Source organism: Argentina silus, assembly GCF_951799395.1.
Source record: "Argentina silus genome assembly, chromosome: 17".
Classification (NCBI taxonomy): domain Eukaryota; kingdom Metazoa; phylum Chordata; class Actinopteri; order Argentiniformes; family Argentinidae; genus Argentina; species Argentina silus.
The window spans coordinates 11847709-11870007 of NC_139671.1; the positions used below are offsets into that span (position 1 = coordinate 11847709).

Genomic DNA, 22299 nt, shown 5'->3' on the forward strand with positions numbered 1-22299 from the left:
GTCTGTGTCATGTTGATAGTTCATATTCACTTGTTATAGCAGTGTGATGACATAACAGCTACCCTGTCCATGCCAGCATTTGGTTATGTGCAGGACACTACCTGGCAGTGCCAACAGAGCATGATGTATGTAAAAAAAACAAAAGAAGATAAACAAACAGAATGTATTTTTGTGTATAGGCACATCTCAATGAGTTAGTTATGACAGACTAGAGGAATAAGCTGTGGTAGTTGGTAATTCATAATAATAAAAAAAGTACAATTAGTGGTAATTCATAATAATAAAAAAAGTACAATTAATGATACTGTACTGTATGCTTTTAAATATACTACAATACTATGTGAAAGAAAACTATGATTACAGGCCCCATGGAACAGCTAAAGGGAGATTCTGAGACACACCCTGTGCTTGCGCATCAGATAAAGAGCCAAAGACATTATTTTTTTAATATTTGTATTTCAGTTAGCTTTCATTTGTCCATATTGAATATATGACAAGGTTAACAGTGAATGAATAAATTTCAGTCATTCGGCCAATATTTTAAGTGCATTATCTGTGGGGCATGCATGACTCTAACAGTAGTCCACATAGTACGAGTCTGAAACTCATGAAACTCTACAGACAGACATACACTATGTACATCTCTACAACAAACTGAGCTGCATTTGCTCCTGTGTCATATAATCTTGGCATACCATTTAAAAATAGACAGATAATCTTCAATGTGCAAAGAATATTTAATAAACAACACATGAAAGAAAAATAAGAGTTCTAATGCTGCAAGAAAACCGGGATGTGCATTAAGAACCAAGCACCGTTTGTTCAGTTGAGGCAATGGTCAAATCTTTGACTATTGCATGTAAGTGGTCAGACTGAGGTATGGAGTGAAACAATCAGCAGACATGAGACATGAGAAAAGAAAAACCTGACTGCTTCTTTAAGGCTTTTAGAGCAAGCACAGCTACAATGAAAATCTTCATCATCAAATGAGCTTGATAATAACTAATTCTTTATGTATTTAGAAAGGCTTACCTACCCCTTCTTACTGGTATGCAAAAGACTCACATTCAGTCGGAAGTTTGTAAGTGCTGCCGATAACCATAGTATAGGTCATGAATGAGACATACAAATACATAGATTGAGGCACTGTAGAAGTGCTATGAAATCGGGTCAGTCAATAGTGACACGTCATTAATGGCATAGCACAAGGCAGTCCTTACACAAATGACAATGCATTAAGTCAAATTCACCATCAAATTCAATATTACCACTGCGACAGAGAGTATTGGTCATTGTCCTGTATGAACCTGTCCTTAAAATTCCAATTTAAATTGTAACCACTGCTGTTCGGAATATGAGTAAAATGAAATAATAACACTGCTATACTAAAGTTTTGGCGATATCATACACATAAATAATATGTTTTGCCATCATCTACATTATCTACATTATGTCCCAGAGCTACAACATTTGCACGAAACTAAATGTGATACTCCAATATGAAAATGTAGACTTGGACAAGCTAATACACAGTAAATTTTAGCACTGGGTTTGAATTGATACAGCAAATGAGCAAACTAAAGACACACCTGAAAATGAATTCCTTGAGTAGCCATTAGTTTACAAGTTAAGAACTTGTAAACGCATTTCCTTTTTGTTTTTGCTGTGACTAAGGTGCTGACACTCAGACACCCTCAGCAGTCATACCAACACTATAATAACACCACACACTCTTTTGGCAAAATAAACACTCCCATCTCCAGTCAAAACAAACAGGTGAACACATGCCTTGTTCAACTTGTGTATTGCGTCAAGTGGACAGAATGGAGAGTGGAGGTGGTTCAGGAAGATTAATCATTAACTGACTATGCTCTAAAAAGATAAAAGAATGGCATTTTTTAATCACTACCCCTAAACAGGTAGCTGAACTACTTCCTAATAATTTATGATTATGTTGTCAATTCTGTCCTTTCTAGCATGGTCTAGTGACTACGCTTTAGGAGGTGGTGGTTGGTAGTAGTGGTGGTGAGGTAGTTCAGGAGGAGCTGAGGCCAGAGTCGGACTCGGCGCTGCCGATGCGGTCCTTGGAGGAGGCGCAGGGCTCGGAGGCGCACGGGATGGTGTAGCAGGAGCAGATGCAGCTTTTCAGGGTCTCCTCAGAAACCATCTCTTGCAGAGAGTGCTGCTCCTCTACTTTAAAAATGTTGGGCTGCTCACCTTGGTCCTCGCAGATTCTGGAGCAAAGAAGGAAAACCCAAAGTCTGTCAGAGGATCTAGATTGGTTATGCTGGACATTGGACATGCGGTAACTTCATAGCGTAGATAAAACAATGTTGTACCTCTACATTAGTTATAAGCAACGCAGTACAAACTAGAGGAGATGGGATTAGCTTCATCATTGAAGATAACACAATCTCAACTAGTACAACAAACGCATCATCTTTCAAACAACAGGAGCAGGGCTATTCGCTACCTCATTATTCTCTATTCATGAATCTCTGCTTTTTATATGCAAAACCCAAGTGGTATCACAAATAACCCCCCCCCCCCCCCCCCCCCGAGTACTGTTAAGAGACTGAAATAAATATGTTAAAAGCAGGCTTGTTCACTCATCTTCTCCAAAGAAAAGAGGAACGATAATTAAAGTCAAACTAGGCCGATATCATCAGAGATGATCCGTAAATAATACAGGCCTGAATCCATTCCGTGCTGCTCTGTGTGCTGCAGTGTGTTAATTGTCTTAGAACTAGCTAAACCACAAAGTGAACTCACAAAGACACTTCGCTAAAAGAGAAGCATGCAAATCCATGACTCAATGTTGATACTGAGATCTCTGGTTCAAGTTGGCTTTCATTGGGCATTATAAAGACGAGAGCACACACCCAAACTTGTCAACACAGAGAGATTAGCTCATTTCAAAAGCATGTTCTAACAGCCATATCTGACCCATGCTCCTGCCATTCCGGTTAAACAGCCATTCATTCAATGTGCTTTGTTTTGCTTTGACAGTGAGATTAAGGATATGCCATGCATTAACAAATGGCTAAATGAGAGTTGTAAGCATACCGAGCAATACACAAGCATGAACAGAAGGGGGACTTTTATCAACTGGAGGAGGCTAGTCTCTAAATGATAGACAGGGCAGTTGACAACTCAATCATTGCTTCTTTTAACTTGTCAATAGGCCCATTGTTATACAGGACCAACAAACAACACCCCAACAGTTGGGGGGATTTCAGGGAGAATGTTACAGTATGTAGTTCTGCGAGCAGTAATGCAAACAGAAAAGTCAACCATCTTGCATCATTGTCATGGAACGCTACATTGTTCCAGGCCAGCTGTACAGTATGTGGACACAGGCTTTGAGTCAGGGAGGGGGGAACCAAAATCAACCGGCGGGGGTGAGAAAATCAACTCAACCAAGAACCAGAGAGACATTACGGGCATCTGGAGAACTTGAGTCAATCAAATTTGGCATCAAGCATTCACATATTCTGAAAGAAAGAGGCACAGTTATCACAACAAAAACCTGGAAACTTGAGACACTGCTTGACCACACTAGTCATTGAAGGAGTGGGTTGAAGTTTTCCCTAGACACTGATCAAAGATCAGATTTACCCCTAATGGTTCATGTTTATGACTTGGTGAGGGTGTGTTGACCCTAGATCAGTGCCTGGGTCTATTCACATTAGTGGGGGCGGGTGAAACATGTAGGCCATAATTCAACTGCAAGTGTCCCCTACTGTATGTTGAAATGGGCAACAGAGTGCTGAGCTTGTTAAAAAACCAGCTCCTGCTGAGGTCAGATATGTCTGTTCCCTTGAGGAAGTGTCTCTTTGACCGAGCTCTCAACTTTATATAACTTAATTATTTTCAGTAACCACTGTAGCTCAAGCCATGTGTTTCAAACATCTGTCAGTCTAGATTATGTAACCACTATCATTATGTAACAACTATCATGTTCCCAACTATCATATTAGATATCAGATACTGCTGATGTGAGTGAAATTCAAATCATCTTCATGCCAGACCAACTAAGTAGCCCTACTCTGAACTGCAAGCCCAAACCTCTATCACTGTTATCTATGTATTAGTGTAGGTACTATAGTAACTGAAAGTGAAAGACACTTAAGACATAGTACATCATTACATAAACAGGGGACAGTAAGACTGTTGATAGCAAACAAGGGATAACCAATTGACCTTATGTACGGCTTCTATATTTCACAGGTACTGAAGTGCATACACATTCCAGAAAGTTTGAAAACACAATGGCCAAAAGCATAAAATAACCTCGAGACATTTATGCCCACACCTTTTAACCAACACCCTTGTTGACTGTGTCTACCTGACAGTTGATGAAAGATAAGACTGTAGGATAGAGACTGTGAGATTGCGAGCATGGAATGAGAGTTAAAGACATCAGAATGGAAGGCTACTATCACTGTTTGTATAGTATCTATTCCGGCCAAACGCTGCATGTACAGTCATGCGAAAAAGTTAGGACACCCCCCAAAATATTAAGTTATTCTCTTAAAAATATGGACATATCAATATTTGATCTTCTTTCTAACAATATCTATAGATAAAGGGGATGTAATTGAACAAAAAACAATGAACATTTAACTTTGTAATCATTTATTTAACGATTAACAATAATGCCAATTCCTACTGAGGAAAAAGTTAGGACACCCTATGCCCTAATAGCTAGTATTGCCCCCCTTGGCTGAAATAAACGCAATTAGACGTTTCTTATAACTGTCTACAAGTATCTGACATCGATTGGGAGAAGGTTTTTCCCACTCCTCCTTGCAGAATTCATTCTTTTAAATGTTCTCCACTTGTAAATTATTTTCCGGACAGCGGAATGGCTAATTTCAAATTGTTTGGAGATCTTTTTATATCCCTTCCCAGACTCATATGCATCTACAATTTTTCTTCTGAAGGCCTCAGAGAGCTCTTTTGATCTCGCCATGGTGATGCAACTCACTTCAACAATCAAGAGCAAACCAAACTAAATGTCTGAGGTTTAAATAGGACAGGCTCCTCCAAAATCCTCTGTAACGATGTTCTAATCATTTGCACCTGATGTGGTGCTCTTGATTATAATTTTAGGCATTTTAAGTGGAACTAAATGTGGGGGTGTCCTAACTTTTTCCTCACAAGAAGATTGCATTTCTATTAATTACATTTTACCAATCATTTTTTGAATAATTTGTTTAGTTATATTACCTACATTTTTCAATATTGTTCAAATGAATATCAAATGTCTATTTAATCGACGATCGATTAATTGATCATTAGAATTTCGTCGATGACATTATTTTTTTAGTCGATGAAACTAGGCTTCGCGTCGTGCCAAACAACTCCCCTTACCTGTTGTAAAATCAGCGAAACCCGCGGCCTCTTGGGGCTTATTGCTTAATTTTACCACACAGGCCTACTCAGTTACCTGCGAGTTTCCGTGTATTTCAAAAGTAATCATGAAGAGGTCACGGCGAAGTGTGGTGTGGGACCATTTTGTTTTTTAAAAAAATGACTTAGTTAACTGCAAACACTGCGAAGCTGTGTATAAGTATAACTCGGCCACGGCTCAAATGATGTACCACTTGAACAACGCGCATCCTCCTCTCAGTCTCAACCTAGCATCAACTCGGTGTTAGCACGGAGGAGCTGCGATGCACAACGAGCAGAGAAAATGACCCAAGGGATCTGCAAGTGTATTGAGATGGATATGCTGCCCTTAAGTATTGTTGAGGGAGAAGGTTTTCGAAAACTGATAAACTTATTGGAACCAGCATATCACATTCCGTCACGACGTACTATCCACACGACTACTAACTAGACTGATAGAAACTCACTACGAAGAACGGAAGCAAGAGCTGTTAAAAGAATTAAGCACAGCTTACTGGTGCTGAAGTTGTATGTGAGTTACTGGTTATTTTTTATGAAGCTTTGTTTAATAAGCCTAATTCATTGTTGGGTAGGCTAATCTCCCTCTTTCTCGACTTGGTGCCTTTTTTGATAGTTTTGAGTTACATTTGGCAAAACCTGTCCGACCTAAGTATTATATATTTTTGGTTAAGTTATTGTTTAACATGATATTTTTTTTTTTTAATATATTATTATTATTTTGGAAAAAAAACGAGGGTCAGTTGTGTTTCTAAGCACCGGCTTAGCTGCAGGCTCCGCTGCTAAAGCACAGCAGCGCTATCTTCAATCGAACCGATCCGGTTTAACTGCCACAAGACTTGTTCATCTTGTTTGTTTAACTGCCACAAGAGTTGTTCATCTTGTAATAAAGATCTCAATGAGGAAAACACGCTGTGTTTTTGTATTTTCATTGCATTTTGAATATAGCCTATAAATAGTGAATTTTAATATACAAATATTAATGATTAATCGAAAATCGATCGTTAATTCTCCCGACGATCGACTAAGACAATTTAGTCGAATGCCCATCCCTAGTTTGAATATGTTGAAGAAGACAAAGGTCTTCATAGGGTGTCCTAATTTTTTCTCATGACTGTAGGTCTTACCTGTCGTAGATGAGGCCGTCGATACCCCGCTCTCGTAGCTTTGTCCTGTTCTCATGGTCGTTGTTATGGTCTCCCCAGCAGAACATCACCAGGCCTTTAGACTGGGCCTCTCTGATGTGGTCCAGGTTCTTCAGCAGTTCCTCGGCGTTGGCACTGATACCCTGGGAGGAAGAGAGGCAAGAGGAGGGCAGACACTTAGGTTATAAGGTGTTACAATACAAGTGAAGCATGGGATACTGTAGTTTATCATTGACTCCAAATATATTATTTAATCCTATGATTAGCTTTGTATTTTAACCAGAAAGGTCAAGGTAATTAAAAAAGGTGGACTTTCAACAGTTGCAGTATCACTTGAAAACGGACGCACTCGCACATTGAGTGCAAGACTGTCGGAAAATAAAATGTGACTCAAAACACGGTGTTCGGTTCCCACCACACCCACCAGGATGTTCTCGCTCTGGGCAAAACTCATGGCGATCTGGGTGTTCTGGCAGCGGACATCGATCATTTCAGGGTAGATCTCTGACACACCCTGGGTCAGGAACAGGATGGGATACTTGTTCTGCTTCTGACGCACCCTGGGGGAAATACACGTGCAAAATTGAAGGGGCATTCTCTGAAACATGCATTACCAATCTGGCTTCCTCTACCCATCTTCTGGTAGGCTATAACCACACTGGTAGGTAGTGCTTACATAGTGCAGACGTCAGGGTCGAAGCAGGAGAAGACAATGCGTCTCTTGCCGGCTTTCTGCATTACACAGGACAGGATGATGTCCAAGAACAGGTTCATGTCGAAGTAGGATGACAGGTTTCCATCCCACGAGCCATCCTGTCAACAAAGAATACAATTCATATCTGACATGACAAAGACTCAGACATAGAGTATCATGAATGGCTGGCTGTGCTCCACCCACCTTCAGTTGGCAGATCCACTTCAGCTCAATGTTGAATCCCACATGTTCAGGAACAGCTTGAAAGATCTGGAGAATGGACACAGAGGAAGTAGATTGGGAAATATAGACAAAATGGTACTTGGACTAAGCTACTCAAAGGGACATTTGGCACATGGTGTTCCAAGGGCTTGGGATTATTCAACCAAATTATAAATCCATCTCATCTTTAGGAAACCAAAAGTAGTCTGAGTTTAGTCAGCAACCCAAAATTAGTGGTTGTTTAACAAAGGGAGAGATTACCAGACAGGTTTCTAACAGTGCAGTAAGCATTGACTATCATGTTAATTACCTGTGTCAGTGAGGGGAAAGGCTGATGCTCGTCAACTTCCTCCTCCTCATCAAGTAAATCTGAGTAAATTAAACGTTAAATTCCCTCACAGATATACTAGTTGCTTTGTTTTTTCCCATTTTGACATGCCTTGCAGTGGTGTACACAGAGGACATATCTTTGATCTTAACAACAGGGATTTGCTTTGGATTCTTGCCATTCTTTTGATCAGAACTAACACAACAGGTCTGGCCTTGCAAGAGGCGTAGGACGGAGTGAAGGTTCCCATCAAAATAAGGATAGAATTGCCTCTACTGTATGTGGAAGTCAATGTTGGCAAACTCAATGGACGGGGCTATATTTGATCATTCGACTGTTGATGGCTTTAAATACATACAGTTGAAGTCGAAAGTTTACATACACTTAGGTTGAAGGCATTAAAACTTTTTAACCACTCCACAGATTTCATGTTCACTCCACAGATTTCATTTCATGTTCACAAACTATATGTTTCGGCAAGTCGGTTAGGACATCTACTTTGTGCATGAACACAACAATTAACCAACAATTGTTTACAGACAACTTATTTCACTTATAATTCACTATATCATAATTCCAGTGGGTCAGAAGTTTACATACACTAAGTTGACTGTGCCTTTAAACAGCTTGGAAAATTCCAGAAAATGATGTGATGGCTTTAGAAGCTTCAGATAGGCTAATTGGCATCATTTGAGTCAATTGGAGGTGTACCTGTGGATGTATTTTAAGGCCTACCTTCAGACTCAGTGCCTCTTTGCTTCACATCATGGGAAAATCAAAAGAAATCTACCAAGACCTCAGAAAAAAATTTGTGGACATCCACAAGTCTGGTTCATTCCTTGGGAGCAATTTCCAAACACCTGAAAGTACCATGTTCATCTGTACAAACAACTGTACGAAAGTATAAACACCATGGGACCACACACAGCCATCATACCGCTCAGGAAGGAGACGCATTCTGTCTCCTAGAGATGAAGATGACTTTAGCGCAAAAAGTGCAAATCAATCCCAGAACAACAGCAAAGGACCTTGTGAAGATGCTGGAGGAAACAGGTACAAAAGTATCTATATCCACAGTAAAACGAGTCCTATATCGACATAACCTGATATAGGACTCTGTTTGGCCATAATGACCATCGTTATGTTTGGAGGAAAAAGGGGGAGGCTTGCAAGCCAAAGAACACCATCCCAACCGTGAAGCTCGGGGGTGGCAGCATCATGTTGTGGGGGTGCTTTGCTGCAGAATGGACTGGTGCACTTCACAAAATAGATGGCATCATGAGGAAGGAAAATTATGTGGATATATTGAAGCAACATCTCAAGACATCAGCCAGGAACTTAAAGCTTGGTCGCAAATGGGTCTTCCAAATGGACAATGACCCCAAGCATATTTCCAAAGTTGAGGCAAAATGGCTTAAGGACAACAAAGTCCAGCAGTTATTGGATTTGCCATCACAAAGCCCTGACCTCAATCCTATAGAAAATTGTGGGCAGAACTGAAAAAGCGTGTGCAAGCAAGGAGGCCTACAAACCTGACTCAGTTACACAAGTTGTGTCAGGAGGAATGGGCCAAAATTCCACCAACTTGTTGTGGGAAGTTTGTGGAAGGCTACCCAAAACGCTTGACCCAAGTTAAACAATTTAAAGGCAATGCTACCAAATACTAACTAAGTGTATGTAAACTTAAAGACCCACTGGGAATGTGATGAAAGAAATAAAAACTGAAATAAATATTTCTCTCTACTATTATTCTGACATTTCACATTCTTAAAATAAAGAAGTGGTCCTAACTGACCTAAGACAGGGAATGTTTACTTGGATTAAATGTCAGGAATTGTGAAAAACTGAGTTTAAATGTATTTGGCTAAGGTGTATGTAAACTGCCGACTTCAACTGTAAGCAGGTGTGGTACTGGTACCTTTGTCATCATTCACTTTCAGGGCAGTAGCGTGGGCCAACTGTGAAACAAACACAAAACAGCCATGTCACCTGTGACATTATCATCATCTAAGCAAAGAAAAACACTCACAATGCATCTGCTTAAAAAAATAGGTTGAAGCTTAAAATAGTAAGGCTAAAAGTATTGCAGACATCCACACTGTCCTCAAAGTTACTTAGTAGGAACACATCTCCAAGACTGATGTTTCCAAGAGTAGGATATGTTCACACAGGACCACAGCAAATATCATGCTCATGTTTTACCTTCAGCAGCTGCAGCTGATCATATGTGAGATCTTTGACTGGCACCTCAAACAGCTCCACAGAGTGCTTATCAACTTTCTGTCAGGAACAAAAGAAGAAAACATAAAGGAGCCAGGAGGTGATTCAGATGCTATTACATCAATAGCAAAGGATTCTTCTGTGATAAAATAGTCATTTAAACATGAACGTTTGTGTTCATTAACACATTACTCAGGACATTCAAGGTTAAACCCTAACTTGAGCGTGTGTAAGAATGTATGTTTTCATTCAATCAATAAATAGACCCAAAAACAGACAATAATTAGCTTTTTTTTGTGTGGTGTGTTGTTAATTGACCTTCTTGGTGGAGATACAGCAGGTCAGATCATGATAAACGATGGGAACTGAGTCCTTGGAGAGATGGACATCAAACTCCACATAGGCAGCACCCTACAAATATGTCAAAATGAAACAAATGTTGAATTTCAATGACAACAGACAACTGACGCTAAAAAAGGAAGATCATACAGACCGGAGGGAAGCTTTAGGGTCAGTCAAGTCAATAAACACACATCATATGCTATTTTCAGTTATCTTCTTCATGCATTCTACTGTGGGTTACTTACATGATTGGCAGCGCTTTTGAAAGAAGCAATGGTGTTCTCCCTGATTTTATGGTGCCTGAAAAATAAAAATAAATAATTTAAGATTAGCTAAACAAAAGCTAATCTCAATCTATAACACATGACGGCTCTAGTCTCCCCGAAACTCACAATGTCTGTGACAAGGACAATGGCAACATTGAGCTTGTCCATATGCCACATAACCTAAACAGTGCCTGCATGGGTCTCTCTAGTAAAACAGATTATTGTCTGAGACTAGCCTGGATAAAAAAGGTCAAATACAATGGCCATGGTTGAACATGACCTGAATTCTGACTACAATGGCTGACTGACACAATAGAGAATCCAAGGAGAATATCTTTGTTAAAAGTTTCACAATCTTTCAACCCAGCACCCATACAGGAAAAGGAAAGAACACAGTGCGTTCAAACATTCAGCAAACAAGATATGAAAGGGACTTTGTCTTCAAATGTGTGAGGCCTTTCTTGATTCCTGCTTCAAGACAAAACAACTCCACCCAGAATCGCCTGTTATCGATGGAATGTTTAAACTCCATTCAGGCATTTCAGCCCTTGGGTTAAGGTGAGGTGAAGTGTTTGTGTGTGACTCACTTGGCTGCATGGGTGCTGCCAGCCCCTCTGTGGCCTACATCCAGAGCACCCCTCTTCCTCCAGTACTTGGTAAAGGAGGAGCTCATGTCACACTGCAGCCCCTGGACAGGCCTGATCACCATGTAATCCACTACAACAAGAGAACAGCAAATATGAGTACGTGACATCTCACACACACACACACACACACCCACCCACACCCACAATAAAAGCTAGCAACATGCTGCTATTGCTGATGTTACTTGGAACAGGTTTGACATGTACATGCCATCACAGCCCTTCAAAGGAGAGCCATTCCACTCCCTATCTTTCCCATTCAAGTGAGTAAAACATGCAGTTCTAATGGCAGTGGCAGCAGAGGATGCACCTCAGTAAGGTGCAGTAAGGACAGTTAAAAGGTAGACTCAGGGATATTACGTCACACCCGTAAAAACAGAGCAACTTTCATCAAAGATGTTGTAGTGAACAAGTGCGAATGAGAGCGTCCACTTGTTTCACTTCCCTCCGACATAAGACAGCAGAGCACATGCGCCAAAAACATTCAGCCCAGTGTAATTTCTCTAGTCGGTTACATCTCCATTTTGGAATCATATCCGTTTCTTTATTTAGATTTTGGCATTACTTGCAGGCTTCATCATACTGTTTCCTAGAAGTGCGGGAGGATCTTGGCCTACATAAGATATTTAGCCACTTACAGAAAAATGAAGGTACAATATTATGCTAATGAAAGCTGTTTCTTTCTACATTAAAATCTTCATCATGGCTGCAGTCAAGTTTATTTAGTCTTTAAGTGCATTCTCACCAAGGTACATCATATAAAAACAAAATACATTACATAAATAAGGGCATATACATAGGGTACAAAGTAATATTGACATGGGGATTACCGCACTGCAGTAATAAAGTGTTGATGTTATGTTATGGAAAATACATTCATAGAACTATTTTCAGGTTATACACTTTCATATGACTGATACAACTTGTGTAACTACTGTGATTACATTTTCTCTTGCCACACCTCTAAAGTTCTATAGCCATTGTTCTGAGAAGCACTGCATGATTTACCATATGAACAGCGGCAATCTCGGAGGGAGTGGTGAGAGAGCGCAGTAATGGGGGAACAGACATATCTTGCCGCTAGGTGTGAAATGTTGAACGCCGATTAATCAGTAAGAAAGCGCTGATTGATCAGTAAGAGTCTCCCCATTGTTCATTCTCTCCCGCCCTTTCTCACGTAAGCACAAGCCCATCAGCCGATAGCCTTGGCGACGCCTGTCATTATGTTCAAACTGTATAAAAGACAAACCTGATCATTGTCTCTTCAGACTTGCGCTGAACGGAACGGACTCAGATATTGTGGCTACTCAGGACTTGTTTCTTGATTCTTACCTCCGAAGAGCTAAAGTACAGAGTGGTAAATCCTAGACTTCCACCACAGTTATAAAAGCGACAATTTCATATTTTTGCAATAATGTGTAGGGGAAATAAGCTATTCTGCACGTGTTCCTAATGTAAGCGTCCACCAAGATGATTTTTTACTATGTTTTTTGGGGAACAGTACAATGATATGATCTGAATCACCACCGATGTGTACAAATTGGTATTTGTTAGTAAGATATTAAGACTCACAGAATCCCAGAATTTTCTCCAGTCTCCAGTAATAGAATTAGGTGATCGACTGTCTCACACACAACACACAAGTCAATGAGCACAAGGATAGAGACAGAGTTGCTGTCAGAGGCCTGCAGTAGGTCATTAAATACTTTGTTAAGGCAGTCTCTGTGCTATGTTTTGGCATAAAACCCGATTGGAACCTCTCATGGATATTATTAATTATTTATCAGTGAGCTGTTGAGAAACCGCTTTCTCCAACATTTTAGACAAAAATGGTAGATTGGAAATAGGCCTGCAACAGCTGCTCACCTCGGACTTTCCCGAGGGTCTGTCTGGAGTTGCGTCCCATGATGGGGAGGGTGACCACTCCGGTGTCCTTGCCATTCTCCTTGAAGAAGGAGGAGAGGAGACATGCCGTGCCCACGTGCCCTGGGTGGGCATCCCCCTGGACCACATGTTCACCTAGGTCCTCCTGAGAACAGAGAGGTGGTGGGATCAGTACAATATTGACCGTGACCAAGGCAATGTGCTGAAGGGTTGGTTAATGTCTTCAAATGTTTGCATATATACACAGTATCTGGGAGGATTACAGAGATTTTTCATCAGTGTAATAACGATGATCAATAAACAAGAGTATTGCTATGGGAGCGTGACCATTTCCATGACGGCTAAACAGAGGATGATAGGCATCAGTTAATAAATTACAGGTCAATGAGGGGAACTTGTATCTGTGTTACCTCAAAGAACTCGAAGGTGAGTTCCAGGTTGTCTGGGTCCATGGTGTGGATGCAGTACTCAGTCCAAATAGTGGGCTCCAGGGCATAGCCACACTCTGGCTGGGAGTGACGCGACTTGTAGCCATCTTTGCTGATCATGCTGATCTCTAGGGTAGGGGTCATCTTGTGCGAGGATGACGGGCTCTGCTCCTCCTCATCCTCATCTTCCTCAAAGCCCTCCAGTGCCAGTTTAATCCTGGTAGAAAAGGTCACATACCAGAGGTTGGAGTGTTTTCACTCCCTGTGAGACTGCTTCATGGCAAAGAACAGATGAGACCGAATGGCACAAAATGATAGAAAGGCATCAAAACAGAAATGTATCTTCTGCCGTTTCTCAGCAGAGAAAGAGGAGATGCTGACATCGCAGACCCTGTTTGGCCCAAGTGATTCACTAGACATTAAGAGAATGGTGCTGAATTCGATCTGGGTCTCAACTTTACCTGAAGCGAGACTTCTTGTATTTCTTCTTGGTGATGGACACTGGAATCTTCTTGGAATAATGTAGTCGCAGACGAATCTCTGTCTGGCATGTCAGCCACCCAGAGTCCACACACTCGGAGCCGTCTGTAAGGAACGGACAGAGTATGAGACACAAATGTTGAGCAATGTTGCCACAAATGGATGGAATGAGCTCAGCTGACTATACAATGTAATGCTTGAATGAGCTGCAAATAATCCATTATTCAAACACACTACAACACCACTAAGGGAGGAAACATAGTAAACCACTACTTTACATGTAATCTGGGGAGATTTACTTTCCCCTAAAGGTCATGTTCAAGGTGCTTATTCAGTATTTATCATCTTTTGAGCCATGAGTTAATCTGGTATTAGTGCTTAACTAAGGACCACCTTGAAGTATATGCATCTGTGCATTATTTAACATAACTTAACATCCCACAAATGGTAATAGTTAAACCTGAGATTCTAGGACACTACCTATACATGTCAGATGTATGTTTCTTACAAAGCAATGGTAAGAAATACTACAATAATAATCTCACAGAAGGAAAAGTATTAATCAAGCTCTGATATATTCAATGTACTTACTGTGAAATCCAAATTGGCCGTCTTCAATGTCAAGGTGTGCCCCTGTAACAGAAACAAAATGTTTTATATTTGATACATACATACTTGATACAACCACTACAACTGAGAATAGATCACAACAGAGCAATACAAAAAATGCAACTATTTTTTTTTTTTTGAATATAAATTGAGGTTTCAGGTGGTTTTAAGAGTATAGTTTGTTGATGGAGTTATCAAATACTACAAGCAGGTAGTGGACAAGTCTTCAGATTTACTATACATGAAACTATTCAGATGTTACTGTACACTGGGGGCAAGAAACCATAAAGATGTATCAATTCATGCATCTCTCTCTCTCATTTTAAACAGGCATCAACCAGAGTTCTTAGTTCACCAAAGAACCTTTGCTTTGAATAAGGGGAAAAATAACTCCAAAAAGCTTTATATATAAAAAAAAAAAGAAAAAAAAAAAGAAAAAAAAAAAGACAAAGACATGCAAAAAGAGTTGAAAGTTTTAAGTGGAGTTCACTATCAAAAAGGGTCAAGACTGTTGAGATGACTGGGGGAGCAAGGGGCACTGCATTGACTTTTTCCTATCAAGCTCATTTTGAATGAGCTTTGTCTGAGGTTCTCTAACACAATGCTGTTTGAACTAGAGGCATCTATCTAGTGGTCACATCCTCTAGTGTTTCCTCTGCTCTAGAACATTCAAGCTAAAACAGCAACCCCCTGCCTCAGCAAAATCCTGCATAGAAACAGTCCCAGTTACTAGGACCGCCATATGCTAATCGTAGTCCAATTATAGAGGAAACACTGTGACGAGGGTGAAGGAGGGCATGGATCTAGAAGTTGGCCCTGACCACAGATCTAGGGTCAGATTAGCCTACCTCCAAATATTAACCTTAACTAAGAGGATGATCAAATATCATCAGATATATCAGTAGTGAGAGGTAGCGACAGGGGGTCTCTGAAGGTTATTGGACACTTAACCAAACCAAACGGTGCGCTGTTCTGGTGTTCGATACCTGTGGGGCTCATCGTGCGTGGTTGCTGATGGGTCTCCCACTTATTGACTATGACTTGACATGGACCACCTGCACTCTGCAATTCCAATGTTTAGTACAGTGTTAAGATGTGAAATAAAATACAGTCAACTTTTACTTTGGTCTCTGGGCTGCTTTAGGGATCAAAGTGCTGGAAAGTAATTTGAACTGGTACTATTCACCAATCCCTGGGCCAGCCAGTCATGAATGGTTGAAATCTGAAAAGTGGATTTATTAGTAAGGAGGGAAGGACTTGGCATCATTGTGTCAGCAATTCCAGCATCTTTTTCGCTGTCTCCTTGTTTAAGATTTTGAATATGTTTAAATTATTTTTCAGTCAAGAACAAATTCTTTCAGATTAACAGTTGGGCCCAAATCTGCTACTAAACCCTGCATTAGTATCGATCACATGAAGTCTACCTTGAAATTGCAACTGTCATAACCACATAGAAAAATTAAACACATACTATATAAGGAGGTATGATGTTAGCCTCAATAAACATGCTCCCTGACAAGTCTGCTTCCGACAATAGTTTACAACTACCAGGCGTTCTCCCTGACATTAGAGGAGACCCAAAAAGTGTTATTGGAGACTTCAACAACAAACTGTGTGTGTGTGTGTGTGTGTGTGTGTGTGTGTGTGTGTGTGTGATTGTGTGTTCCAGTGCGCAAGTCACATCGAGCCTAGCACAGCAAATAACATGAGAGTGGCCCACAGGGTCAGATTATACGAAGCCAGCTGGCAGTGCTCCAAGGCCAGTCTGTTCCTAGAGTCACAGAGGTTATGGTGAACTGAGGCCAGCTCTAGTAAAACACATCAGTGAGGAAACCAAGCTAAACACTCTGAGTGAGTTTATATTTGCTGTAACTAATCTAATAGCCTACACTCTAAGACACACTAATCGATTCATTGGTCACACTTCAGTCTCACTTGGATTACAGTGGCCCTATAGAGATAGATTTACTATGATCAAAAGACCTATGGTAATAACCTGTGAAAATCTGAAACATTAAATCTGCTTTGATTATGTTACACGAAACAGAACGGTTGTTAGACAAGAACATCAGCAGCCTCCGCAACTGAAAATCAATATCAACATTGCTCATATGTCTCTATCATTACAAGGGAAGGGTTGACAGTACAATACCACCACCACTTCGAATCAAGCTCTAGCTTATCTGTAAACAGTAACGGGTCGATACCACAACCAATAAAACAACAAATTCTGACTGCCAAAATACAATGAAAATGTCTACATCTTCTAAAAGGTCTACATTTAATTTGACTGATTTACATCTATGGAAATAAAAGGTGCAACTCACCTTTGACTCCAGAAAGAGGCCTTTGAAATAACGATAGTATAAGACAGCTCCTCTGGGCACGCTGATGGTCTGTTTCCACACAGTGCTGGCCAGGGGAAAACAAATTTCATTACATATACATACACTGAACTGTGCATGCAATAGACACTTACCAATACTTTCACACTGACAAACATATCCTGATCATATTTCAAAGAGCAAGCTGACATTGGTCAAGAAAGGTATATTTACCCATCATCTCCATCAGGTTGGAGAGTCACAGCTTTCTGATGGCACCAGCTTCCTAGAGCCTTACAGCAACCAACCACTGCTATCAACTCACCTATTCATATAAATATACCACATTATTACATTCCGAAACAAAGCCCCTCATGATGCATGTTTACTTCACACACTTGTCCAAATGATCCAATGACTACTCTAAAGGTTGACACTCCTGAAGTCTTCTTGAAACATGTCGTTCTTTTTGTCTGTTTTGGTCTGGTTAGTCTGTTCAGGTTGCCTTACCTGGGGATGTTGCTCCCCTCACAGCCAAAGTCACTTGAGTTGTCTCCATAGTTGACACAGGCACTAATTTAACGCAATTTGCTGGCGCAAACAAGCTAGAAAACCAGGAACTTCACTGTTAAACAGAACATCTCAAATGCATTTAACTGATTAACACATATGCAATAATTTACGTAAAGTGAAACTAGAAGCGCAAACAAATTAGCCAAAAAAGGAATTTCAGGTTAGAAGAACTGGAACTTCAATGATCAACATATCAAAGGCATTAAGTCAACTAATAGTACCAGTTCAATGCATATCAAAGTAGCTGGCTAGCGCCATCTGTGATCAGTATTGTTTTATATATTCATTTGAAAATATAAAAGTAAAACTAGTCACAGAGATGGAGATATCAGCTGGCAAGAGGAATCGATAACCAAAAGACCTACCTTCACAGCATCAAGAAATTGTTTTATTTTTAGTTAGCTCTCTAGCTACCATTTTAAATGTTTCATACCTTGCTTTTGGATCTATTCACACGAGCCAGGGCTAGCTAGCTAGGTCGATGAAAGCCGTGTTGGTTTATCACGTTGAGATGCATCTGTCTCGAATGAATCAGGTCCAATGCAGTGGCATTGTGCTGAGTCTGACGATGAAAATTACATTACACAACACGTTAGCTACGTAATGTGTTAGCGGTAAGTCGGTAAAACAGACACATTACGCGTTACACATCGTTACCTAGCTAACATCGTTAAACTAGCCAATCTATACACACTTTGTATCAACTCAAACTGCCATAGTCCGGATTGGAAAACAACAACTGCAGCAAAAAGGGTGGAACCAGCTAGCAAGCTACTGTACTAGCTGGTTATGCTAGCTAGCTAGGTCGTTCACTGTCAAGCGACCCTGGGCGTCGTTTTACTTCCGTTGCGCAACAACATGACAGCTGGTAAATAAGCAGCTAGCCAGCCAGCCAGCCTCTCGCTGCAATAGCAATCCAATGTTTTAACATTCTCTTCAAAGCTTGAGAGTGTCGATATAGCTAAGTAATAACATATGCATTAATTAGAAACCATTGCCTTCATCAACGTATACGAAATCAATTAGAAGACATGGTGGCATTAGATAGATAGGTACTTTATTGATCCCCGAGGGGAAATTAAGGCGTTACAGCAGCTCACATCACAAACAACAACAACAACACAATAAAGTGACAATAGAATAATAAAAAATAAAAATAAAAACACAAGTGGTTGTTGTGATCTGATATGTTCAGGCTCTGCTTCTCCTGTAGGTGAATCGCTTTTCCACTGCAGTGGGGTCGCCCGCAAAGATTTTCTCTTGTGTACAAGATGCATAACTCTTTGTCCCAGCCAATAGTTCTAAATGTGTCTTACATTTAGATCGAATGGTATACACTGTTTAAATTGAAGGGGATTATATACCAGTTTGCCTAACCTATTTTCACAGCCGATGTATCGTTTGGCAAAAACAACTAACACTGAATCTGGTTGTTTTTGAAATGTCTTAAGACGGAAATAGTGTGAAATTATTTGGTCTAGTTCAAATTCCTAGATAGCGCAATGCAAACCAAGACTGAGTCCATGGGATGAGATGGATATTTATATATTCTCAAGCTTTATACCTCCATGTTTTGTTTACACTCAAGTGAGAATCAAAACATAAACATTTAAGTAATACAATCTTTGATCTTGGGTTATGATAGGGTAAGATTAAGGTTATACGCCATTTATAATATTTTTCATCAGTAAAAAAAAAAGATACTACCACTTTCATGCCTTGAGTGAAAGTGTGCTTGTTTCTAAACGAGGGAGGTCAAGTATCCTGCTCTGCTGATGAGAGTAGAAAGCCTCCCTCGTGATCACTAATACACTAATAGGCTTACCCGTCCTCTAACCTGACTGAATGACTGTACAGCATTAATTATACAGGGGACTTCCTCCCTTGACCCGTTTAAATTATTAGAAAGAATTTTGTCCAGGACTGTATTTAGTTACACTACCAACACATTTATTATTATTATTATTATTATTATTATTATTATTATTATTATTATTATTATTATTATTATTATTATTATTATTATTATTATTTATTAACCTATACTGTACATTTATATGTTTATGTTCTTATATGACAAATCATTTTAGTCATCAACATATGGTACAGACAATATGAACAGATAAGATGAGTTTAGTGCAATATAGGTATATAGATCATTGGTTTATTGCAGAATTTTGAACATACATACATACATGTTTCTTGATTGTGTTTTATAATGTTGTAATTTTGTATTTGTATTATGTATGATTGTAAACTGTGTGTATGCAGGGCTCCCTTGTAAAAGAGACATTGGTCTCAATGGGACTCCCTGCTAAAATAAAGGTTAAATAAAATACAGATACACAACAGTTAGGCCGTAGCCCCCTCTAGTGTTCACAAAGTGTATTATAGAGAGGAGGGAGGGGATGGGAGGGGAGAGGAAGGGAATGGAAAGGGAATGAAAGAAGAGGATAGGATAGGAGAGCAGAGGGGAGATGGGGAAGGGACAAGAGATGGAATGAATACAGTGACTGAAGCACCAGCTACTTCATATTCATAGATTTATATTCCCAATCTCTCTATGTGATGATGTTATGAAGTTCTGTCTGGAGGGAAATACATTCTGAAAACCGCAGCACACTGAGGAACCTATGTGATAGATGGCAGGTCAAAGATCCTATGTGATATTAATTTAATGAGGAGGAATCATTCCGAGCTGCTGTTATTGAGTTCTCCAGCGGCCTCTGTTTATCCTTGCCTGTATAATGAACACCAGTGGGACACCACTGAGTCTGTGTCAGGTCCTGGGGAGAGAGTGTATTCTTTTTCAGGACATAGTGAATATGATCTGGCACTGGTCTGGTCAAATAATAACATGTATGCTGCTATTGTTTATTGTTGCTGTTTTTGTGAAGAGTATACTGTAGACATAAAGGAGTGGGCGAGAAAGCTCTTGATTCCACTGTGCATGTGTTGTTGTGATGTGAGTCGTGGTATTGAGGTCTGGCCATATTGTAACACTGGATCGATGTCTGGCAGTGGTTGTTACTGCAGGGGGCTGAGAGAGAGAGAGAGAGAGAGAGCCATAGAGAGCCATAGAGAGAGAGAGAACGAGCGAGGGATAGAGAGAGAGTGTGAAAGAGAGAGAGAGAGAGACTGCAGCATTATGAATATTTAACGCTTTCCCAGTGCAGAGTTCCTCACAGCTTTGCTGTTTCTCCTTCATGATCTCAGGCAACTCACTGTCCCACACTAAAACAATACATAGTAGAAACCTTCTGTGGAGGATATGATGAAGATTGATTGTATCTAACTGTTTGAATGGGAAATACACTAACAGTTTATGTATAATGGTGTCCACTGTAGGGCAGTTTGTGGCCGAGTAGCAGTAACGTGTAGTAGTGTATATCAGATCTCAATTCAACAAACATGTTAACAAACTCAAACGCAAGGAGCCAGTTATTGCATTCATAATGGTGTGTCTGCATCTGGGTTTGAAGTCAGTATTTAAATAGATAACATCAATCAGCCATTTGCTTTTGTTAATTTAGATTCAGTCTGAATCATTTCTAATTTTGTTAGAATGTTCTGTTCTGCTGCTTTTCTTGGATGAGCAGTTTTATGTAGGGAACATCTTTTAAAAGGGGAGCAAAATTGCATGCAGTTGATTTAGGCCAAACTCTATTAAAAACAAGACGAAAGCAGCTGGTGATGGAACAGTTCATGCAGGGGGACAATTTCCACTAGATATTGTCAGAGAGGTTTTGTTGATCAGATTAGGCAAATCAACATACCCTTTCAAGCCTATTTTCTGGGAGGATTGCTCAAGGCACATACAAGCTGCAATAGGACTGAAACAAAGTGACTTACAACCACTGTTTTGAAGTTGCTTCAAAACTTATAGATAGAGTGATCAATTTATGTGAGGAGAATTTAAGTGGACATGCATAGACTGGAAGAGGAAATTATATTCTGCATGTTAAAGAACTATCACATTGTAGATGGTAAGCCTTCGCCTTTAGGGTGCTCATTAAAGTTCAGTTCTGAGTTTTAGTCCACCATAACTAATTCCACTCTATCCTTGAATAAATGTGCTGAGCTTCTGGTAGTCTGAAATCCAGCCCTTAAGGCAAAGAAGTGATTATAGTCAGATCTCTATAGTGCTAGTTCATCAGAAAATAAAATGTGGGGCAGCTGAACGAATGCATGGTCCATAAAACGTAAAAATGGCTTTAAATAGCAGTATGATCATATTGGCTTATCATAAAATCTACAGTATACTGTGTCATTTTTAATTTTTTTATTTCATTATATATTTCATTCAAGTGTTCACTATTGGCTCTACAGTACAGGTCTCCTGTGGTGTTATGCCTGCAGTCACACCCCCATCTAGTGGCCTGAGATGCAGGCATGTACACACACACACGCACACACACACACACACACACACGCACACACACACACACACACACACACACACACACACACACACACACACACACACACACACACACACACACATACTCTTTGAGGCAGAAATGGATGGCTCTCATAAAAGAAAGCTAAGAGCCTCCCATGGTCCTGTGATGGTGTGATTGTAGTTGAAGGGACAATAACAGCTCCCACTGTTGTGACAAGCGCTGCTTCTGTTCTGAAGCTTATGAGGAGTGTTCTTGATCATTTCAGCGATAGTAGTGTAATGATTAATTCAACCAAGAGCCTTCTTCAATTTCCTTTGAAAGCAGA

The 22299-nt window shown here is 40.1% G+C and overlaps 1 protein-coding gene across 4 annotated transcripts; it reads right to left on the reverse strand.

Annotated features, from left to right (window-relative positions):
* Positions 1 to 718: 718 nt before the first annotated feature.
* gpcpd1 (glycerophosphocholine phosphodiesterase 1) lies at positions 719 to 18390 on the reverse strand. 4 transcript variants are annotated; one of them, XM_083689414.1, is made up of 21 exons: positions 18266 to 18390; positions 18005 to 18133; positions 17509 to 17603; positions 17233 to 17323; positions 17002 to 17086; positions 15661 to 15736; positions 14657 to 14698; positions 14047 to 14170; positions 13568 to 13802; positions 13140 to 13302; positions 11217 to 11346; positions 10609 to 10663; positions 10340 to 10432; positions 10004 to 10081; positions 9720 to 9759; positions 7784 to 7842; positions 7456 to 7521; positions 7234 to 7370; positions 6982 to 7117; positions 6540 to 6700; positions 719 to 2234 (listed from the first exon to the last, which is right to left on the reverse strand). In XM_083689414.1, the coding sequence occupies exons 3-21, from the start codon at positions 17555 to 17557 to the stop codon at positions 2036 to 2038; spliced, it is 2019 nt and encodes a 672-aa protein (XP_083545540.1). In that variant the 5' UTR covers positions 17558 to 17603; positions 18005 to 18133; positions 18266 to 18390; the 3' UTR covers positions 719 to 2035. The 4 variants fall into 4 exon arrangements, with proteins under 4 accessions (XP_083545540.1, XP_083545538.1, XP_083545541.1 ...); XM_083689412.1 differs by having other exon boundaries at positions 17509 to 18133; XM_083689415.1 differs by having other exon boundaries at positions 18005 to 18294.
* Positions 18391 to 22299: the final 3909 nt, after the last annotated feature.

Bases quoted from the DNA above. Each gene is read 5' to 3' on its own strand.
- gpcpd1 (XM_083689414.1), bottom strand. From the start codon at position 17,557: ATGGAGACAACTCAAGTGACTTTGGCTGTGAGGGGAGCAACATCCCCA. The intron at 14,699-15,660 runs GTATCGAACACC...TTTCTGTTACAG, and splicing joins ACGCACGATGAGCCCCACAG to GGGCACACCTTGACATTGAA. The intron at 11,347-13,139 runs GTGAGCAGCTGT...CTCTTGTTGTAG, and splicing joins GACCCTCGGGAAAGTCCGAG to TGGATTACATGGTGATCAGG.